The following is a 17516-nucleotide window of genomic DNA, read 5'->3' on the forward strand; positions in this document are numbered from 1 at the left end:
GCTTCCATCACTGCAACACCTGTTGACCTGATAACTGCTCTCATATCTGGCAAACCGAGGGGCGTCCAAAACGGCCGTGTGGGGGGTGTCTTAACAGCTCTCTGCAATGTTTAGTATTTAGACTGCAGTACCCATTTTGAACACCAGGTGTCAGAGTTACATATTGCTCTTTTGAACAACTTTCAAACTTACTATCAATAAGCAGTAATTATCAGTGTAAACTCTTAGTTAACGACCTGCTCGCTATAGACTATGGTCATATAGAACTTTATGAAATTGTCTCCGTGTTACACTGAGAATACCAAATACAGATGCTTTCACATATTAAACCCCACTGCTGTGTCTTTTTCTCTTATAGAAGAAAACAGTCAGCCCAGTCATGTGCTGATTGCCTGTATCAAAATATTGCACGAATGTAATCATCCGTTTATAAAAGCCCTCCTGCCACAGAAGCACTTTTTGTTTATGTTTTTAGCTGCAAACACACACACACCCACATAGCAGTGTGGGTGTGTGTGTGTGTGTGTGTGTGTGTGTGTGTGTGTGTGTGAGTGTGTGTGTGTGTGTGTGTGTGTGTGTGTGTGTGTGTTGTCCGGCCCCGTTCAGCCCCCTGCGCCCTCTCATTGGCTCCAGTTGCACCAACTTCTCCTCCGTGTCTTCTCGGGTTGGCGACCGACGACACAGTTTTGTTCCAACTCCAAAAAACGTGGCCACAGGTTTTCAAAACTCAACGAAATACGAATTGTGTCAGGACACTTTTAAAAATCAAGAGAAAGGAGGAGGAGGAGGAGTTTTAAAAGAAGTGTTCTCAGAGAGGTGACGTTCAGAGAAAGGAGCACCAGGACTTCTGGAAACTCTACTCCTCTCCTGGACCGTGCTGTCAGCATGGTATGTCCACTCCACAACACTGCGTCCTGCTGCAGCTCTTAATGCGTTACTAACCCCCATGCATGGACTCTAATGACTCACATCTCACCCCCTTTGCTTCTCTTTAATAGTGGTTTGATTCTGGAGGGGATGTTGGAGGACGTATGGTTTGTATAATTTACCGTGAGCTGCTAAACTTGTGTGTGCGTTACTTAAGCAGTCATGAATAGGCTTTACGGTTTGCCTTTGGATAATCTCCTGTGTGCAGCTGCTTTTCTGAACATGTGTTCACACTGGGGCTCTCTGCTGCTCAATATGTTCAGAGATTGATATGTTTCACACCTCGACTATCAGCAGGAAGGTTTCTGTAATGTGCATGTAAAGATAAATATGAATGAACTGTTTACTGTACAGCTGCACCAAGAAACTTACAGTCCAAAAAAAGTGCACTTTTGAGCACTTTTAAAATGTATTTCCTAGTTTTTTAAGCTCTTAATTTGAATTGGATAAAATCCCCTACTTATTGATCTGATGTGGATGTTGTCATACTTAAATAGAAGCCAAAATGCAGCACTTTAACCTTGATATCACAGTTTTAATCTTAAATCATATACTGTATTAGACGGGTACAGATACAACACGACAGTAATTAATTTTTGTATAACTTTCCTCAAACCTCAGAGCACTTAGCATTTCTCAAAAAAAAATATTCAAATGACACATGTGGAAATATTAATGTGCAAATATGCTCAAAGCAAACAGAAGGTCATGGTAGTTTTTAACACTTAAGGTAGAGACATAAGAAAGTGTATTTGTGATTGATGACTGCTCTTCGGTTATGTAATTCTCTGGGGTGTGTGTGTGTGTGTGGATCTGTTACGATGAACTTCTCAGAGCTGCTGAATCAAAGCTTGTAATATTGCAGCTCATGAGTTTCTCTTTGCTTGCAGGGTTTTTTTTCCACAGTATGTGATCCGCGCTTTCCTCTCACTGAAGCAGCAGAAATGATTCAAAGAATAAAATATTTAATGACGACTTCCAAAACGGTCTCATAATCAGTGTGACTGTTTAACTCCCCAGAAGAAGGTGTTACTGACATGTTCCGTGTGGTCCTGCTTCGGCAGATTGCCAGAGGGTCTCTTAAAGAAAAATAAGTCTCTGGCTCCTTTTTCAAACTTAACGTCGACATGTTAAATTCTGACTGTTTGTGGAGGTTTGGTGCGTCTGCAAGCAGGAACACACATGTCTAAATATCCCTATATTGTTGTTACAATACCACAATTTCAAACTTTGATATGATATCAGTAAAACTCAAACGACACCGATGCCTGTTTTTAAAATCACTGCAGCAAAAATAGAATCTCTTAGATACCAAAATATTGGGTCATTTTTTGTTTTTGAATATCAAAAATTGCAGACAAACTCCTGCACACTGCAACGTTTCTGTACCCAAAACTTTGTTGATGTTTTTGTTGCAATTGTGAAGTGAATAGTCTGTGGCCTAGTGGTTAGTGTACACGCCCCACGCACAGAGTCTATAACCCTTCAAGCGGGTGGCTCGGGTTCAAAACCGACCTGTTGCTCCTTTCCAGCGCTTCATTCACACACTCTCTTTCTCTCTGATCCCTGATTTCTGACTCTATCCACCAAACAGCAACACAAACTGTATTTTTGTGGAAAGAGACAGGATGACAAGCGTAAAAAGTGGCTGTACGATGATGTCTAAAACAAACCAGGATAAAGTGACCTTCAGATTTTAATGTGAGGTAAAGTCCTGGAGTATTAAAGTGCTAAATGTTGGAGTATTGCACATGATTGTCAGGTACTGGTGTAAATTACTCATTTGCCCTCGATCCTGTAACTTGGTTGCACATAGCCCTAAGGCAACGAGTTTAAATGTGAATCAACATATACTATTGAACAGGGTTAGACATCATGACAACCATCAGGCGTGAAGCCTTTTATTCCTCCCGGTGTGAGGACATCTGAAGAGGATTATGAAGACGTTTTTTTGACTTTCATTGCACCTGTAGTGTTTTCGTTGTCTTATGGTTTAACCTGGCTGCAAAGCAAACTTCCTCTTGTAGACAATACAGTGAAGAATGTGTGATAGTTGTCAGAGATGTATGGTAGTACACATTCTGAACTCTTGATTGCACCGTTCGTCTCTCGGGTTCTTCTGAGTGTAGATTTTAGATTTCAGATTTGATCAGACAAATGAATGTGTACTCAAAATAGCGAGGCATGGCAGCATGTGCTGTGTATACACAGAGATTAGTCTGAGTCTGTAGTTACAGCTGCAGCATACAGCCGAACCCTTCACCGTTTATAGTTTATATTTAATTTATATTACACACCAGTCGATTAAATACTGATACAAAAACATGGATGTACACGAGGACAAATCTGGGAGGAAACCGACTGGGAGCTTTGGACTGATGAGTTCTTCTTTGGTGTTTTGTGTTCAAAGCGGGCATCAAATCCAGCAAAGTTTGTCTGAAGTGGAATCCTTGTGCATCTAAAAAAAATTCAGTTGTTGGCTACAAATATAAAATCTGGTTTGTTTTAGAGCTTAGTCAGGGCGTGTTGGGACACTGCTGTATGTCTTTGTGCTTTTTCTATCACTGAGTGTGTTGTCTGTTTACCGACTGTACCCAGAGATAGACTCAGGCTGACCCACAGGCCACATTTTTACAACCACCTACTGTTTGTGTGTGCAGGTGTGAGCGTGGGTGTGTAGGTGTGGGCATGGGTGTGTGCACACTCTGTGAAGGGGTCTATGGGGTAAGAAGTTAATTTAGGGTTATCCAAGTATAGAAAAAGACAAAAATACTGAAGGCAGGAGACTCATGAAGAAACATGCAGCACGTTTCCACTGACATAGAAAACGTGTAAAAAGTAAAACATACAAAAAGAGACTACGGTATTTTCTCTGTCAAACCAGTCTGAACTTTTCTTTACAACAAGCTAAAACAGGACTTCATACTCGGTTGTTTTTTGTCTGTGTCGAGCAGGAGTTTTAACAGTTTGTATACGTTTGTGTAGAAGCTCGTTTCTATGACAACCATGGGATATTTGATCTGATTTGTTCTCTTTTTTTTTCCCACACTTATTGTGAGAGACTTTTTGTTTTAATGAATGAGAAGAAAGCGGCCTCACTGATGTTTCTCACTGATATGACAGTTACACTTCATCAGATCACTTCATGGTCGGTCCGGCCACCTCCAGGTTACATGGGGGCTTTCTTTGGGGGGCTTTCTTTGGGGGGGCTTTCTTTCAGAGACAGGAGAGTGGATAGAGTCAGAAACCAGGGAGAGAGAGAGAGAGAGAGAGAGTGGGGAATGTCATACGGTAATGGAACCAAGGGTCAAACGTGGCGACCCCCCCCTCTCGAGGATTAAGCTTCTGTACATGGGGCACGCGCACATGACCATAACCAGATATGAGGTCACCAAGTTCTGGACCTCAGTCATTTTTTCAAAAAGCAAGACAGTAAAAATCATTACCATGACTTGGGGCTTGGCACAATGTCAACATGGACATGAAAAATGACATAAATATCAACTAAAATAGCTGAACTTGTAGCTCTATCGAAGACACCTTTAACGATATTTTAATGCAACATAAACTATATCGATATATACAATGTTGTCTTACCCTATATCTCATTTGAAAATATATCGATATATCTTAAAAACTCAATATACTGTATATCCCAGCCCTACAATCAGCCCTACACTGCTTCTGTGCTCCTCGCTGAAGCAGTGCCCCGCCTCCTAGCTCTCTCTGCATGTGATCTGCGGACACTTTATAAATAGGAAGTCAAAGCGTGTGAGTTGTCAGCCAGTAGTATAGCTTGGGTTACATTTGAGGGCATTAATTCAGCACGCCCTGAAATGCCTTGAAACTTTAGATGACATTTTATTATAAAAAAAAATGATGGACCTCACTTTTTTCTAAACTCTGGTTACCACCTTGCATGCTCACTAACCTTTAGGATACCAGCGCCCCCTGTGCATTGTTATTTTAATGATAGACGGCATTCATTTCATTTGACAGGTGGATAGGAGCGAGATGAGTCCATCAGAAAATTGCAGCTAAACTCCATCACATTGTATAAATTGCACAAATATATTGCTCATGTTTCGGTGCAGAACTATTTAGACGCTGTGCATGAGTTTGATTGCAATTTTTGATAATTGAAAACAAGAAATGACTTTATATCAGGTGCCTCTAACGTCTATTTTTCTGTTGACATGGTATCTAAACAGGTGTTGACATCGTTTGTGTTTACTTGGATCATATCGAAGTTTAAAAATATTCTGAATCATGACCATCATAGTGTTTTCTGTTCAGTCAGCCATCTGACTAACGATCCAAAGATATTCAATAATATAAATGAGACAAACAGCAGAGTGTGACATGTAAGGAGCAGCAAGCTGAGAATGTTTCACACATGTAACCGTGGCAAAAGAAAGTTTCTGTCCATCATCAGTCGCTCTTAAATGTTGAAACAAACTCTTAACAGCTTCTCTCCTGCCTTGTTACCAACTATATTTCCACTGCATGTTCTACACCTCTGCACCGCCCACACTGTGAACCAATGTGAACCTAACACCTCCCAAAGCCCACTCCCACCCACATGTCACCCAAGACTGTTCCTCCTTCACCCGTGGTCGCTGTGCCCACTGGCTGCTGCTCTTTCCACGTCCCCCTCCTTCTCTTATGTTGTGTGCATATTTTTGTCGCTCTCTCGCGCTCCTCCATGCATGTGTGGATTTTTATTTTATGAACTCACCTGACCGATCTGGACGTGTGTCTTGCCCAGCCTCGTCCTCATCTGGATCATACACCACCCTGTTATTTTCCATTCTCACCAGCTGATACCGACAGTGACACGACAAATCACAGAGCTAGGTCATGTCTTGAAGCCAGTTTGGCTTCTGCTGAGCCTTTTTGGATCTTAGCCACTCATCTGAGTTAGCGAGATGTTCTGTTCACGTGAAGGCCGATGATCTGATGTTCTTTTGCATTTGAAAACTTTCAGTAGAAATATCAACAGGAGGATTGGTGTTCAGTGTGGGGCACACAACATTCATCCACATGCTTTTATTTCTATAACACCACTCATTAAAAGTCACCATTCTCGGTCAAGTCAGCAGTGCAGTGGTGAGGACACTTGGACGCCTTTCACTCCCATATCCAAAATGGAGACATTCCTGGTGAATATGTGTTCGACTCTCAGAGAGATGTTGTGCCATGAAATCCCCAAAGGACGTGAAGGTCTTGTATTTCTGTTTAATGAGAGAGGATGTTGTTTTAAAAACAGACTGGCCTCTGTGTAAAATGTTGTTTATTGCTTGTAAAAAAACAACAACAACATGGACATGGTAAAAACCTGAGCTTGCAGACCTCAACAAATGGGTGGTCATAGTTAAAGAAATCTTTGATTCATACATATATACATATGTACATACATATATACTAAACCATGGCAAAGTTTTTTAAACACGTGATGCACCGTTGTTGGTGTTATCCCTGGACGTGGTTTCCTGCTGCTCTGAACGAGACGTTACCTGAACTTGTCCAGAACCTGACGTCAGGTTCTGCCGACATTTCAGAGCCAAACATGGAGCAAAGTCGTATGACACACCCACCCCCGTAAGCTCTTTCAGGTACACGCACCTTAAAGGATAGTCCCTCATATTTCCCTGCAAATGCTAACAGAGCTGGCCAATCAGAGGAAAGTGGGAACGTGGGGAGGCGGGGCCTTAAAGAGACAGCAGCTAAAAGGAACCTTTTCATGCATGAGGGATTTTACTGATGTCAGTATCCGATCAATAAGGAGGTTTTTGAGCTGCAAATCTCACAACGCCAGGGGTCCTAGACTGACATCATTAATGGTGAAACTAAACTAGATGCATGCTTCATTTCCTGTACTTACCTTGTTTGCATGAAGTCCATTTTAACATGTGCATGACTTGAAAACTAAAAACCAGAAATAGTATCAGAGACGACTTTTGATTCCAGGATTTGAATGTTCCACTGAATGATTTGAGATTCTCTGCAGAGTGTTCTGACTCTGAGACTGAGACTCACTTTGTCCCACATGGACCATCTCCTCCGTGTTTATTTAAACTGCACTGCTGCATGAGTTACATCACATGTATGTCCTAACGTTGTGTTTTCACAGCGCAGGTTTGAGGGGGAGGGCAGAGTTTAAGATATACATTTTCTCTCCTCCTGTCGACTCTCGCTGGTCTTTATACTTTCCCCGTAGACACTGAACACCTTCCATGTTGTTACAGCGGGCTGTGGTCCCTGATATATGATCAGTTTGATCCTGAGGGGATAAGGAATCTAAAACAGACACCCTCATCATACACACCTTTATAAGGGTTTATGGCTTTCTTGAAAACAACCATATCCTGATAACTTTCCTCATGGATCATGTTTCATTAATCTTGATTCTCAGATGCCAACAAGGAAGTTTAAATCATTACCACTAAAGTTCATTGTTCTACTTCTTCTTCTTCTTCTTTTGTTCCTGATAAGACGGAGAAACCGCCACTGGACAGCACCGAGGACAGAGCCTGGCTTGGCGAGGGTCAGTCTGAAAGTCAGCTCGCTGCTGTGAACGGGCCGGATGGAGCCGACGACGACCGGCCAGCATGGGACTCTAAGGTCCAGTATGTGTTGGCCCAGGTGGGGTTCAGTGTGGGCTTAGGGAACGTGTGGAGGTTCCCCTACCTTTGCCATCAAAATGGAGGAGGTGAGTGTCTTCAGTATCTCCTGACTCACTTGAGAGCGAGAGAAATTATGCAAGTTCTTGAAATTTGTTTTCAAGGGTAACAAGTACATTTCAGATGTTTTCTGGAGATCTCGACTTCTGTACCTCCTCACCTGGGGATAGTCGAGATGCTCAGAAGTTGTTCGGCTCGCTCTTCCTGCGTCTCCCTCTATCCCCTCTCAACCCCAAAGCAGTCTCTGTGCAACATGAGTCTGGTTCTGCCTCCTAAAGAATTTTTTTTTTGCCACTGCAACTTTGCCAAATGTTGCTTAATTAATCGATCATTATTTGTAAAGCGCCAATTCAAAAAAAGTTTTATCTTGAGACGCTTTACAAAAGAGCATATGGGATAATATGCAGGAAGGATTTCTCCGTTGTATTCCTGCCGTTCCTGTCGTCCACACTTCCTTGCCGCTGAGGTGGAGGTCGGAGCAGGCCGTGCATGAATGAGGATGGCGGTGGTTGTGGGGGCGATGCAGACCGATGGTGGAGGCTCGGCGTCAGGCGGTGGTTAATGCTGACACTGGTGACCCGATGGAGGCCACAAGCCAAAATGCATCGCTCTAATTTGTTAATAAAGTTGATCTTCATACTTCAAGCTGGAGCATTTTGACCTCTTAATGCTGTGCATGTGAAGGATGAATGTTGGGTCTTTATGAATACTTATAGATGTTTGTTTGCACTTACTGACGTTGTTTCCTCCTCTCTCGCTCGCTTTGGATAAAAGCGTCTGATGAATGATGGAGTACAGTCTAGACCTGCTCTTTTTGTGTCTGCAGACAACATTTGTTCAGAAACTGGCACTCTACAAATAAAGATTGAAATCACCACTGGAAAACCAGAAGTGTTATCCAAAGATAACAAGATAAAAAAGTCAAGAGCTTCAAGAAACCAGAATGAGTCATTATCACAGGAAACAGAGTGAAATAAAATGTATGGTGTGTGTGTGTGTGTTTTATGTTTGTCTCCAGGTTTCTAAACGTCCCTCTCTCCTTCTAGGGGCCTTCATGCTGCTGTATGTTTTTCTTTTGCTGATTGTGGGAGTTCCTCTGTTTTTTATGGAGTTGGCAGCGGGCCAGTGTATTCGCCAGGGAAGTATCGGCGTTTGGAAACACATCTCTCCAAAACTGTCAGGGATTGGCTACTCCAGCTGCATGGTGAGGAGACACTTTTTGTGTGCGCGGGTTTTAATTTATCGATTTCTGTCCACACATTCTTTGGTAGTTTGTGGAAAATGTAATGCAGGATGCAGAACATGTTTCTTCATGTTTTCTTCAAAGTTTCAAAAATAAGGTCAAAAATGTTGATACTGTTTCACTCATCGAGTTCACGTTTTAGCACGGGGACAACTTCTGCCGTGCGTCTCGTACACTTTAGCGTAGCGTAGCATGACACACAGAAACTCACAACGACAGCAGTGATACCTCACTTCACTTGTCTTAAAGCGATATCACTCCGGCAACCGTAACCATGAGCAACCTTAAAGGTAAAGTGCTCACATGCAATTGGATGCAAATTACAAAATATAAATAAAGTTAGGTTTAAATCAAATAATGTCATCTCAACCTGAGAAAAATAAATCTCCATGGTAAAGTAGGTGATATCAGGAAGTATTGGGTGCCTGTAGGACTTCTATTTTTGTTGCCCTGGTATTGAAACAGGTGTTGATATCATTAGATTCTTACCAGTATCATCATCTCTTAAGTTTCTGGTATCATGACCACCTTACTCAGAACTCTGATGATGATTGATTACCTGAAACTAACCGTGTCACATTTAGGCTGCCGTGCTTTGGTAGCTGCAGGATTTCTCCTCTTTGGTTTTAAATATAGGACAGTCATTAGTACTTTAAGCGTGAGCACCAAACTGAAAACATTCATACATTTCTGTTTCACTAAAGCTGTTTCACTAAAGGACTACCACATTAGTCACCCCTCTGCAAACAGCTGTCTTTTTATGACTGGCCACTGGTGTTTAGTTAAGAAAGACTGATGATGACATCCCGCCATGTTGTAATGTGAGAGGCGTCCTGCGCCGTAGAGCTGGCAGTTAGTTACATAACTCTTTTTCAACGGAGGGGACGAGGCAAACCCCGAGAGGACAGGAGCTTTCTGTGCACAAACAGCAAACAGACGTAGACTTGTACCTTACCCTAACTAGTTTCTTTTTCCAAAGGCCTCACTGCTCAGTCAGTCCCAGTTAATGACCGTGTCTCGATTTGTTCTGGCTAAACTTAAATCAAACCATCTCCCACATGTCAACAGCTTTATAATGACGTAATAACATTTAGGTTTAAATACATTCAATTAAGATAAAAAAAACTGCCTGATCATTTGATGTCTTCTGTTCTCCACAAGGAAAACTACAGAGTCCCTGAAGTCCCAGACAAGTGAAGGTTTTTATTTTTGCCCACAAGTTATCATCTGCTGACATCGAAACAGACGCACTGCAGACCCTGATGTTGGACTGATCCCAATGTCAAGCTGACATCTAAACCTGACCTTTGACTGACTTAAGACCCTGACATGAGGCTGACATAAGACCCTGACATGAGGCTGACATAAGACCCTGACTTTGGACTGACATAAGATTCCAGCGCTGGGCTGACACCGACATCGGACCCCGATGTCGGGTTGACCTCAAAACCTGAAATCATTTTGTGTGCACAAGTTTTCATCTAACTTTGTTTCCACAAAATAACTAAATGTGTGCATCCATCCATTGTCTATATATCCCACTTTACCCATTCGGGGTCACGGGGGTGCTGGCGCTGATCCCAGCTGTTATTGGGGGAGAGGTAGGGTTACACCCTGGACTGGTCTCCAGCCAATCACAAGGCTGACATTTAGAGACAGACAACCAGACACACTCACATTCACACCTACGGGCAAGTTAGAGTCAGCAGTTAACCTAACGAGCATGTCTTTGGACTGTGGGTACTCATGCACGGGGAGGCTCTGCACCACAAGGATTCGAACCAGGAACCTCCTCACTGTGCACCAACAGCGCTAACTAAATTGTGTGCACAAGATCTCATGCACAGGAGATAATATTTGGGACTTCAGTGGCTCTGATGAAAACACATTTTTGACCTTAAAAACAATATTTCAGCACAAACTGCATCCTGTTTCTAAAAGATTTGCTTTGTAAATGTTTCCTCTCCTAGGTGTGTTTTTACGTGGCTCTGTACTACAATGTCATCATTGCCTGGAGCTTGTTCTACATGGGGAACTCTTTTCAGTACCCTCTGCCGTGGGAGCACTGTCCCATTGATGTGACCACCAACGATACAGGTAACCGACGCAGCTGTGATGATGATCAAAATTCAGGTAAACATGCAGGATACTTAAGTGTTTGTCGTCTGTACTCTATCGACAGTGAGAGAATGTGCAGGTTCCTCCCCGACGTCATACTTCTGGTTTCGCAAAGCGCTAAATATCACAAACTCCATCGAAGAAACCGGAGAGTTTAACCCCATCATGACGGGCTGTTTGCTGGCTGCGTGGGCCATCGTGTCCTTGGCGATGATCAAGGGCATCAAGTCTTCTGCAAAGGTCAGGGCAGCACTACCTCTCCTTTAAGATAATCACGCCATGTGATGAGACACCAGAGTGATCTCAACTTTCTATCTTACTCTGCAAGAAAACAAGATGCACATTTCCTAAAGGAACAGAAATCATCCTAACTTTCCTTCTCCTCAGGTGATGTACTTTTCCTCAGTCTTTCCCTACTTGGTGCTCTTTATTTTCCTCGTCAGAGGGATGATGTTGGACGGGGCGATAGATGGAATCACCTACATGTTTTATCCTAAAGTAAGAGCAGCTTTCATCGTGTGGTTCTCATTTTCTATTTCTCCCTGTATTTCTTCTTCTAAAGGCTTTATATGTGATTTTTCACACTTAAATGTAGAAATCAAGTATATCCTCTGAAAATAACTCTGTGAGTCATGACTGTCTACAATGGGTGTAACACCCGAGTCCCACTGTCTGTGATGTTTTCAGAGTTTTCAGAGTCCTATCTTCAGTTTGTTTACATCGCCAGGACGGCCGGCTCACTCCTCCCCTCACGTATAAAAGTTGTTTAATTGAGGGACTAGAGAAAAGAAGAATAACATACTGTACTCACTGCTTAACTGTGTTTCTAGATCACGCTCATTTCAGGTAAATTGACATGCAGTGTGAAGATACGAGCATAATAAAGATCGCTAGCATTAGCATGCTAACACAACAATGCAGCGCAAGTTGTTTTGGTTTCATGCTGGTGCTCAAGGGCGACATCTGCTGGATCAAAAAATCACATATAAAGCCTTTAAAGTAATGAAAGGTGCTTAGAGTGTATTTAAAACTTGAGAGGACATTTTGTTTTTGTTTACACTCATAACGACTTAATGACATTTTAATTTTGTTTTCCTTTCAGCTGGAGATCTGGGGTAGCGTGCAGGTGTGGCGGCAGGCTGCTACTCAGGTGTTCTTTGCCCTCGGCCTGGGCTACGGCTCCGTGATCGCCTATTCCTCCTACAATCCGGTCAACAACAACTGCCACCTGGACGCTCTGATGGTGTCCGGCATCAACTTCATGACGTCCGTGCTGGCCTCGCTCGTGGTTTTCGTCGTGCTTGGTTTCCGTGCCAAGAACATCGCGCTGCGCTGCGTGGCTGAGTACGGATGTGTGCATGAATAGTGACATTATGGGTCCTTTACTCACCACATGATTTCATATGCAGGGGAGAAGCACAAAGGTCAAAGGTCAATGGTAACATAATAACTTTAATTACATATAAACATACTAAAAGGATGTCGTAATTGAGAGACAGGACGGTGGATAGAGTCAGAAATCAGAGAGAGAAAGAGAGAGAGAGAGTAGGGAGTGACATGCAGGAAAGGAGCCACGTGTCGGATCCAGAACCGGGGCCATCTGGTGGACTAGAAACTTAGCAGAGATGTTTGCTTATTACAAACAATCCAGGCCTTACTTTTATAACTTCTGTAATAAGATGTTTATCAGGATTAAGCAGGTGAAGTGTAAGAAGATATTTATACATTTGTTAAGATTTGAGTTTTTGCGGTGCAGTTCCTGAGAGTCGACCTGTTCGTTTAGATTTGAGGCGTTTTGTCTCACAGCAGATAATGCCTCTCTTATCGACTGCTACTTTTATATTTTAAACTCTCGCAGAAATCTGGGTCTCCTAAACATCATGACGACTCAAGAGTGGAACCAGGACTTGGTCAAACAGGGTTGGCCTTGGATCGTCACGGCCGATCCCAGCTCCGTCCCTCTGGCTGACTACAGACAGTGGTACAGTGAGCACGGCGCCATGATGGGCGCCAACATCACCGACTGCAGTCTGGAGGAGGAGATGAAAAAGGTAGCTTTGAAATTTCAATGAACTGTCTTAACACAAGTGTTTATCCGCAGAAGGGAAGGGCCAAACGTGTAGCGTTTAAAAATCACTTTTCATAAACGTTGTTTTCAAGACCACATTTTTTGAGCGAGGAAGGCGTCACCACAGGTTGCTTTGAAAGTCACTGGACACGGGCTTCTGGTGAGGTGAACAATAACAATAGTAAGCAGGAGGAGTGCCGAGGTTCCCAGGACCCCAGAGGAATCTGTGAGGTGCTGTCAGATATCCAGCAGGCAGGAGGAAGAAAACAATCGGGACACTGTATCTAGTATTTTTACGAGCGGAGATGGATTCAAGCCGTGAGAAGAGAAACTAAAGAAACAAATGAAGGGGTACTAAATGTCATGTTATCTAAGAGTGTTTGTGTTATAAGAAGAATTTCTTACTCATTTCGTTTTCATTTCAAACCTTTATTTATTCTCGAAAAGACACTGAGGTTTCCCGCATTTCCAATGCCGTCGAGATTACAAGCACAGTAAAACAAGCAAAAACACATCAAACACTGAGAATCTGTGACAAAACCCACTGAGATCATTTAAAACAGTTACAATTTGAAACAAAGTTGTTCGAAATCAAATTCCTAAACTCTGGAAGAGAGGGAAGAACTCTGATCCTTAGAGTTTGCTGGAGGGCGTTCCACAAATTTGGGGCATCGAAAGAAAATGCAGATTTACAGATTTATTTTTTTTCTAAAAAATACATGCAGAGGAGGCGTGCGTTTTTTTTAAAATTCCAGCCCTAAGCAGAATGATGTGAAATGATGTTTTAATGTGAAGTCATGAGGGAGGCTCCGCCTGCTGCAGAGACTTCAGCTGTGCGTCTCGATGCTGCTCTCCTCCGCTGGTGACCAAAACATGTCATGTGTTTATTTGCAATCATCAGTCAGACTTTATAACTCTGTTTTTCTCCCCTCTCTGTTTTCTGTCTTTTTTGCACGAGCGCAGGGTGTTGAAGGCACAGGCCTGGCGTTCATCGCCTTCACCGAGGTGATGGCTCTTTTCCCCGCCAGCCCCTTCTGGTCCACTCTGTTCTTCCTCATGTTGCTCAACCTGGGGCTCAGCAGCATGTTCGGGACCATGCAGGGGATCCTCACACCTCTCATGGATAATTTTAGCCTGTTGGGCCGCCACCGGACTTTGCTCACTGGTAACAGGCACTTGTCGGTTTGTTCTTACTGACTGTTGTCCAGGAATAGATGATTGGGTTGAGGATTTGTACAGTTACATTTGGAAACATTTCTCCCCCAGGAGACACATTTTGTCCCTTTTTTTTAAAGAATAGTAAAATCTCTTTCATGTCCTGCAAAGATATTTCCTCCAAAGACGATTCAGTAATTGTCGATTAGCAGCTCCACTTGAAATCTTACTTTGAATTACAGACTAATAATAAATTGTGACACAGCATTACCACAGGTTTCCTTTCAAGGTTTAAATATACCAAAGTGTTTAACATCAGACAGACATACCTTCATTCATTGCACTAAACTTGTCTTCTGTCTTTTTTCAGTGTCCAGCTGTGCTTTGGGGTTCTTATTGGGCCTGCTGTTCACGCAGCGCTCCGGAAACTATTTTGTGGCGATGTTTGACGACTACTCTGCGACTCTCCCGTTAATCATCGTGGTCATCTTTGAGACCATCAGTGTGGCCTGGGTTTATGGAACGGATCGGTAAGAAAACAAAACTTCTATCAGCTCTTACCTTTAGAAAAAACTGTGCCTCTCATTCTGATGTCCTCCCTCACTGCAGGTTTCTCGATGATATTGAAGTTATGCTCAACTGGCGCCCTCCAGTGGTGTACAAATATCTTTGGAAGTACGTTTGTCTGCTGTCGTTGGTTGGTCTTCTGGCAGCCAGTTTGTTGCGAATGGTCTTCAAGAGACCCACATACACGGCCTGGAACCAGAGCACAGTAAGAGACCAGACAACTGTCCCATACAGAATAATTTATTCTAGTGATAGCCTTTAATATTTACCTGCAGGTGTGACATATTCAACAAGACTTTGCACCATAGAAGATGTTGGAAAGCTCCTTCACCCTGTGTCTTTACTCCTTTTTTAATGGTTTCTATGAAGCATTATTTTGGTTGGAGGTCACTTGTATAGAATAGAATATAATTATTTATTGATCCCAAACTAGGAAATTGTGGTGTTACAGCAGCAGGTTATCAGAGCAAATAAAACAATAAAAGAATAGATACATAGTAAATAAGCACTTAAAGGCTTTATATGCAATTTGTCACACTTAAATGTAATATAAATCAAGTATATCCTCTGAAAATAACTCTGTGAGTCATGACTGTCTACAATGGGTGTAACACCAGAGTCCCACTGTCTGTGATGTTTTCAGAGTTTTCAGAGTCCAATCTTCAGTTTGTTTACATCGTCGGGACGGCCGGCTGACTCCTCCCCTCACGTATAAAAGTTGTTTAATTGAGGGACTAGAGAAAAGAAGAATAACATACTGTACTCACTGCTTAACTGTGTTTCTAGATCACGCTCATTTCAGGTAAATTTACATGCAGTGTGAAGATACGAGCATAATAGAGGTCACTAGCATTAGCATGCTAACACAACAATGCAGCGCAAGTTGTTTTGGTTTCATGCTGGTGCTCAAGGGAGACATCTGCTGGATCAAAAAAATCACACATAAAGCCTTTAAAATATGAAAAAATAAGAATAAGAAGAGATTTATACATCAAGGATTTAACTTAACATTCTTACTGGTTTAAAAAAAATGAAAAATGAAATACAACATTTATTCAGGCGTGTCAACTGAATGTAAAAATACTTGCTGGAGGTAAGAGATGTAAGTTTGTATCATGCTGTATCGTGATGGTTACACTTTGAGCTACAGTGTGCAGCCCACGTTTCTGTCACTGACCTGCTGTGTCTCTTCCTCTGCTCAGGCGTCTGAGATGACTCTGGAGTACCCGGGTTGGGCCCTGGCTATGATCATCATGCTCATGGTCGTCGCTTGCCTGCCCGTGCCCATCGGCTACCTCCTCTCAATGTGGAAAAGCCGCAGGGGCGGCAACAGTCGCTCCGAGGAGGGAGAAAGCCCCGAGGTGCACCGGGAGTTGTACACCAAGTGCAGCTCCAACGAGCAGCTGGACTCCAACTCCCACCGCAGAGCCCCGTCTGAGGAGGACGAGGCCCGGCCCAGGGTCGTCTTCCTGCCGCTGGGTCACGAACTATACCGGCTCCTGCCCCAGGACGGGGAGGATGACGATGAGGAACAAGACACAGGAGTGTGAGCGGTCGCTGTGTGTGAAGAGAGAAAATGTTTAAATGTTTGAGCCTCAGAGTAAACGAGCAGGACCCTGCAGGGTGAAGGGCGATCAAAAAAAAGAGAGATTCATCCTCAATCTGACGACGAGTCTTTGCAGCCTCTTAACAGGCTAGAAGTATTTTAACTATTTATATATCCTGTACATAGTTAGATCATCAGGTGCTTTTTAGATTATGAAGTTGTGACACTACCAACTCCTCCTTTTAACTCATTTTCTGAGCGGCTCAAACTGTTCAGCTAACGGAAACACTCCCAGACTCATGGAAAAGGAAAGAGAAGCTGCTATATTTTGTAAACTTAAGAGTTCATGTAAAGATGTTAGTGTGGAGGTTAACTCGCTCCGGGCATGTAAAGATATGCTTTGCTTGTCTAAGTGCTCGCCTTATTTCATGTGGAATCACAACCGTGGCTGGAGAAATGAGTAAGGCAGCAACAGACAGAAAAAACTGCTTTATGACGAGTATCATCAGATAAACTGTGATGGGTTTTGCATGTGTGCGTGTGTGTGTGTGTGTGTGTGTGTGTGTGTGTGTGTGTGTGTGTGTGTGTGTGTGTGTGTGTGTGTGTTTGTTTGAGCATTTCTATTCCTTTGTTTGATGTGAAATGTCTTTAAAATATCTCTTATTTGTATTCTATTACCTCATAAGACCACAGCAATGTTTTTACTCGTTGTACTGTACTACAGGTGAGGATTTCAATAAACCTCTAGATGGCAGCAAACTGACTGGATGTGGTTTTATAGGGATCTACACATCACCAACGCCTCACAATATAACATTTATGAGGCCGTTTATGTGGAATATTGTAATGTTTTAATGTTTATTTAGCATACGACAGAGGAGACCGAATGTTTGTGCATGTTTTTTTTATTTTCTGTATGAAGCCGTCTCTCTACAAAAGTCAAGAATTCACTTTTCTGAATGAGAAATGTTCAAATATTCTGTGAATGTTTTCACTCACAGCTAAAGTTTGTGAGATGACACACACAGATGTTTCTGCACTTTTCATGCATAGTTTGTTAAATAGTATAATACGGTGAATGTGCTAGCCATTGACAACATGCATTTCAATCCATAACCTGCCGTCTCATTAGGGTGTAGGATCATGATGAATCTCAGTTATAATGCCAGACAGAAATATCCTTCAACTTTAAAAAACAAGAATTTAATT

The 17516-nt window shown here is 42.6% G+C and overlaps 1 protein-coding gene across 1 annotated transcript; it reads left to right on the plus strand.

Moving 5' to 3' along the window:
- Positions 1 to 649: 649 nt before the first annotated feature.
- slc6a16a (solute carrier family 6 member 16a) lies at positions 650 to 16986 on the plus strand. Its single transcript, XM_061026250.1, has 12 exons — positions 650 to 888; positions 7423 to 7639; positions 8657 to 8814; positions 10824 to 10950; positions 11036 to 11211; positions 11359 to 11469; positions 12074 to 12315; positions 12830 to 13022; positions 14003 to 14204; positions 14565 to 14724; positions 14804 to 14966; positions 15964 to 16986. The coding sequence occupies exons 1-12, from the start codon at positions 886 to 888 to the stop codon at positions 16309 to 16311; spliced, it is 2100 nt and encodes a 699-aa protein (XP_060882233.1). The 5' UTR covers positions 650 to 885; the 3' UTR covers positions 16312 to 16986.
- Positions 16987 to 17516: the final 530 nt, after the last annotated feature.

This window comes from Labrus mixtus, chromosome 20 (genome assembly GCF_963584025.1).
Source record: "Labrus mixtus chromosome 20, fLabMix1.1, whole genome shotgun sequence".
NCBI lineage: Eukaryota > Metazoa > Chordata > Actinopteri > Labriformes > Labridae > Labrus > Labrus mixtus.

Excerpts from the sequence above, each read along its gene's own strand:
- slc6a16a (XM_061026250.1), top strand. Across the intron at positions 10,951-11,035 it reads TGTGACCACCAACGATACAG|TGAGAGAATGTGCAGGTTCC; the intron begins GTAACCGACGCA and ends CTCTATCGACAG. Across the intron at positions 14,967-15,963 it reads CGGCCTGGAACCAGAGCACA|GCGTCTGAGATGACTCTGGA; the intron begins GTAAGAGACCAG and ends TCCTCTGCTCAG.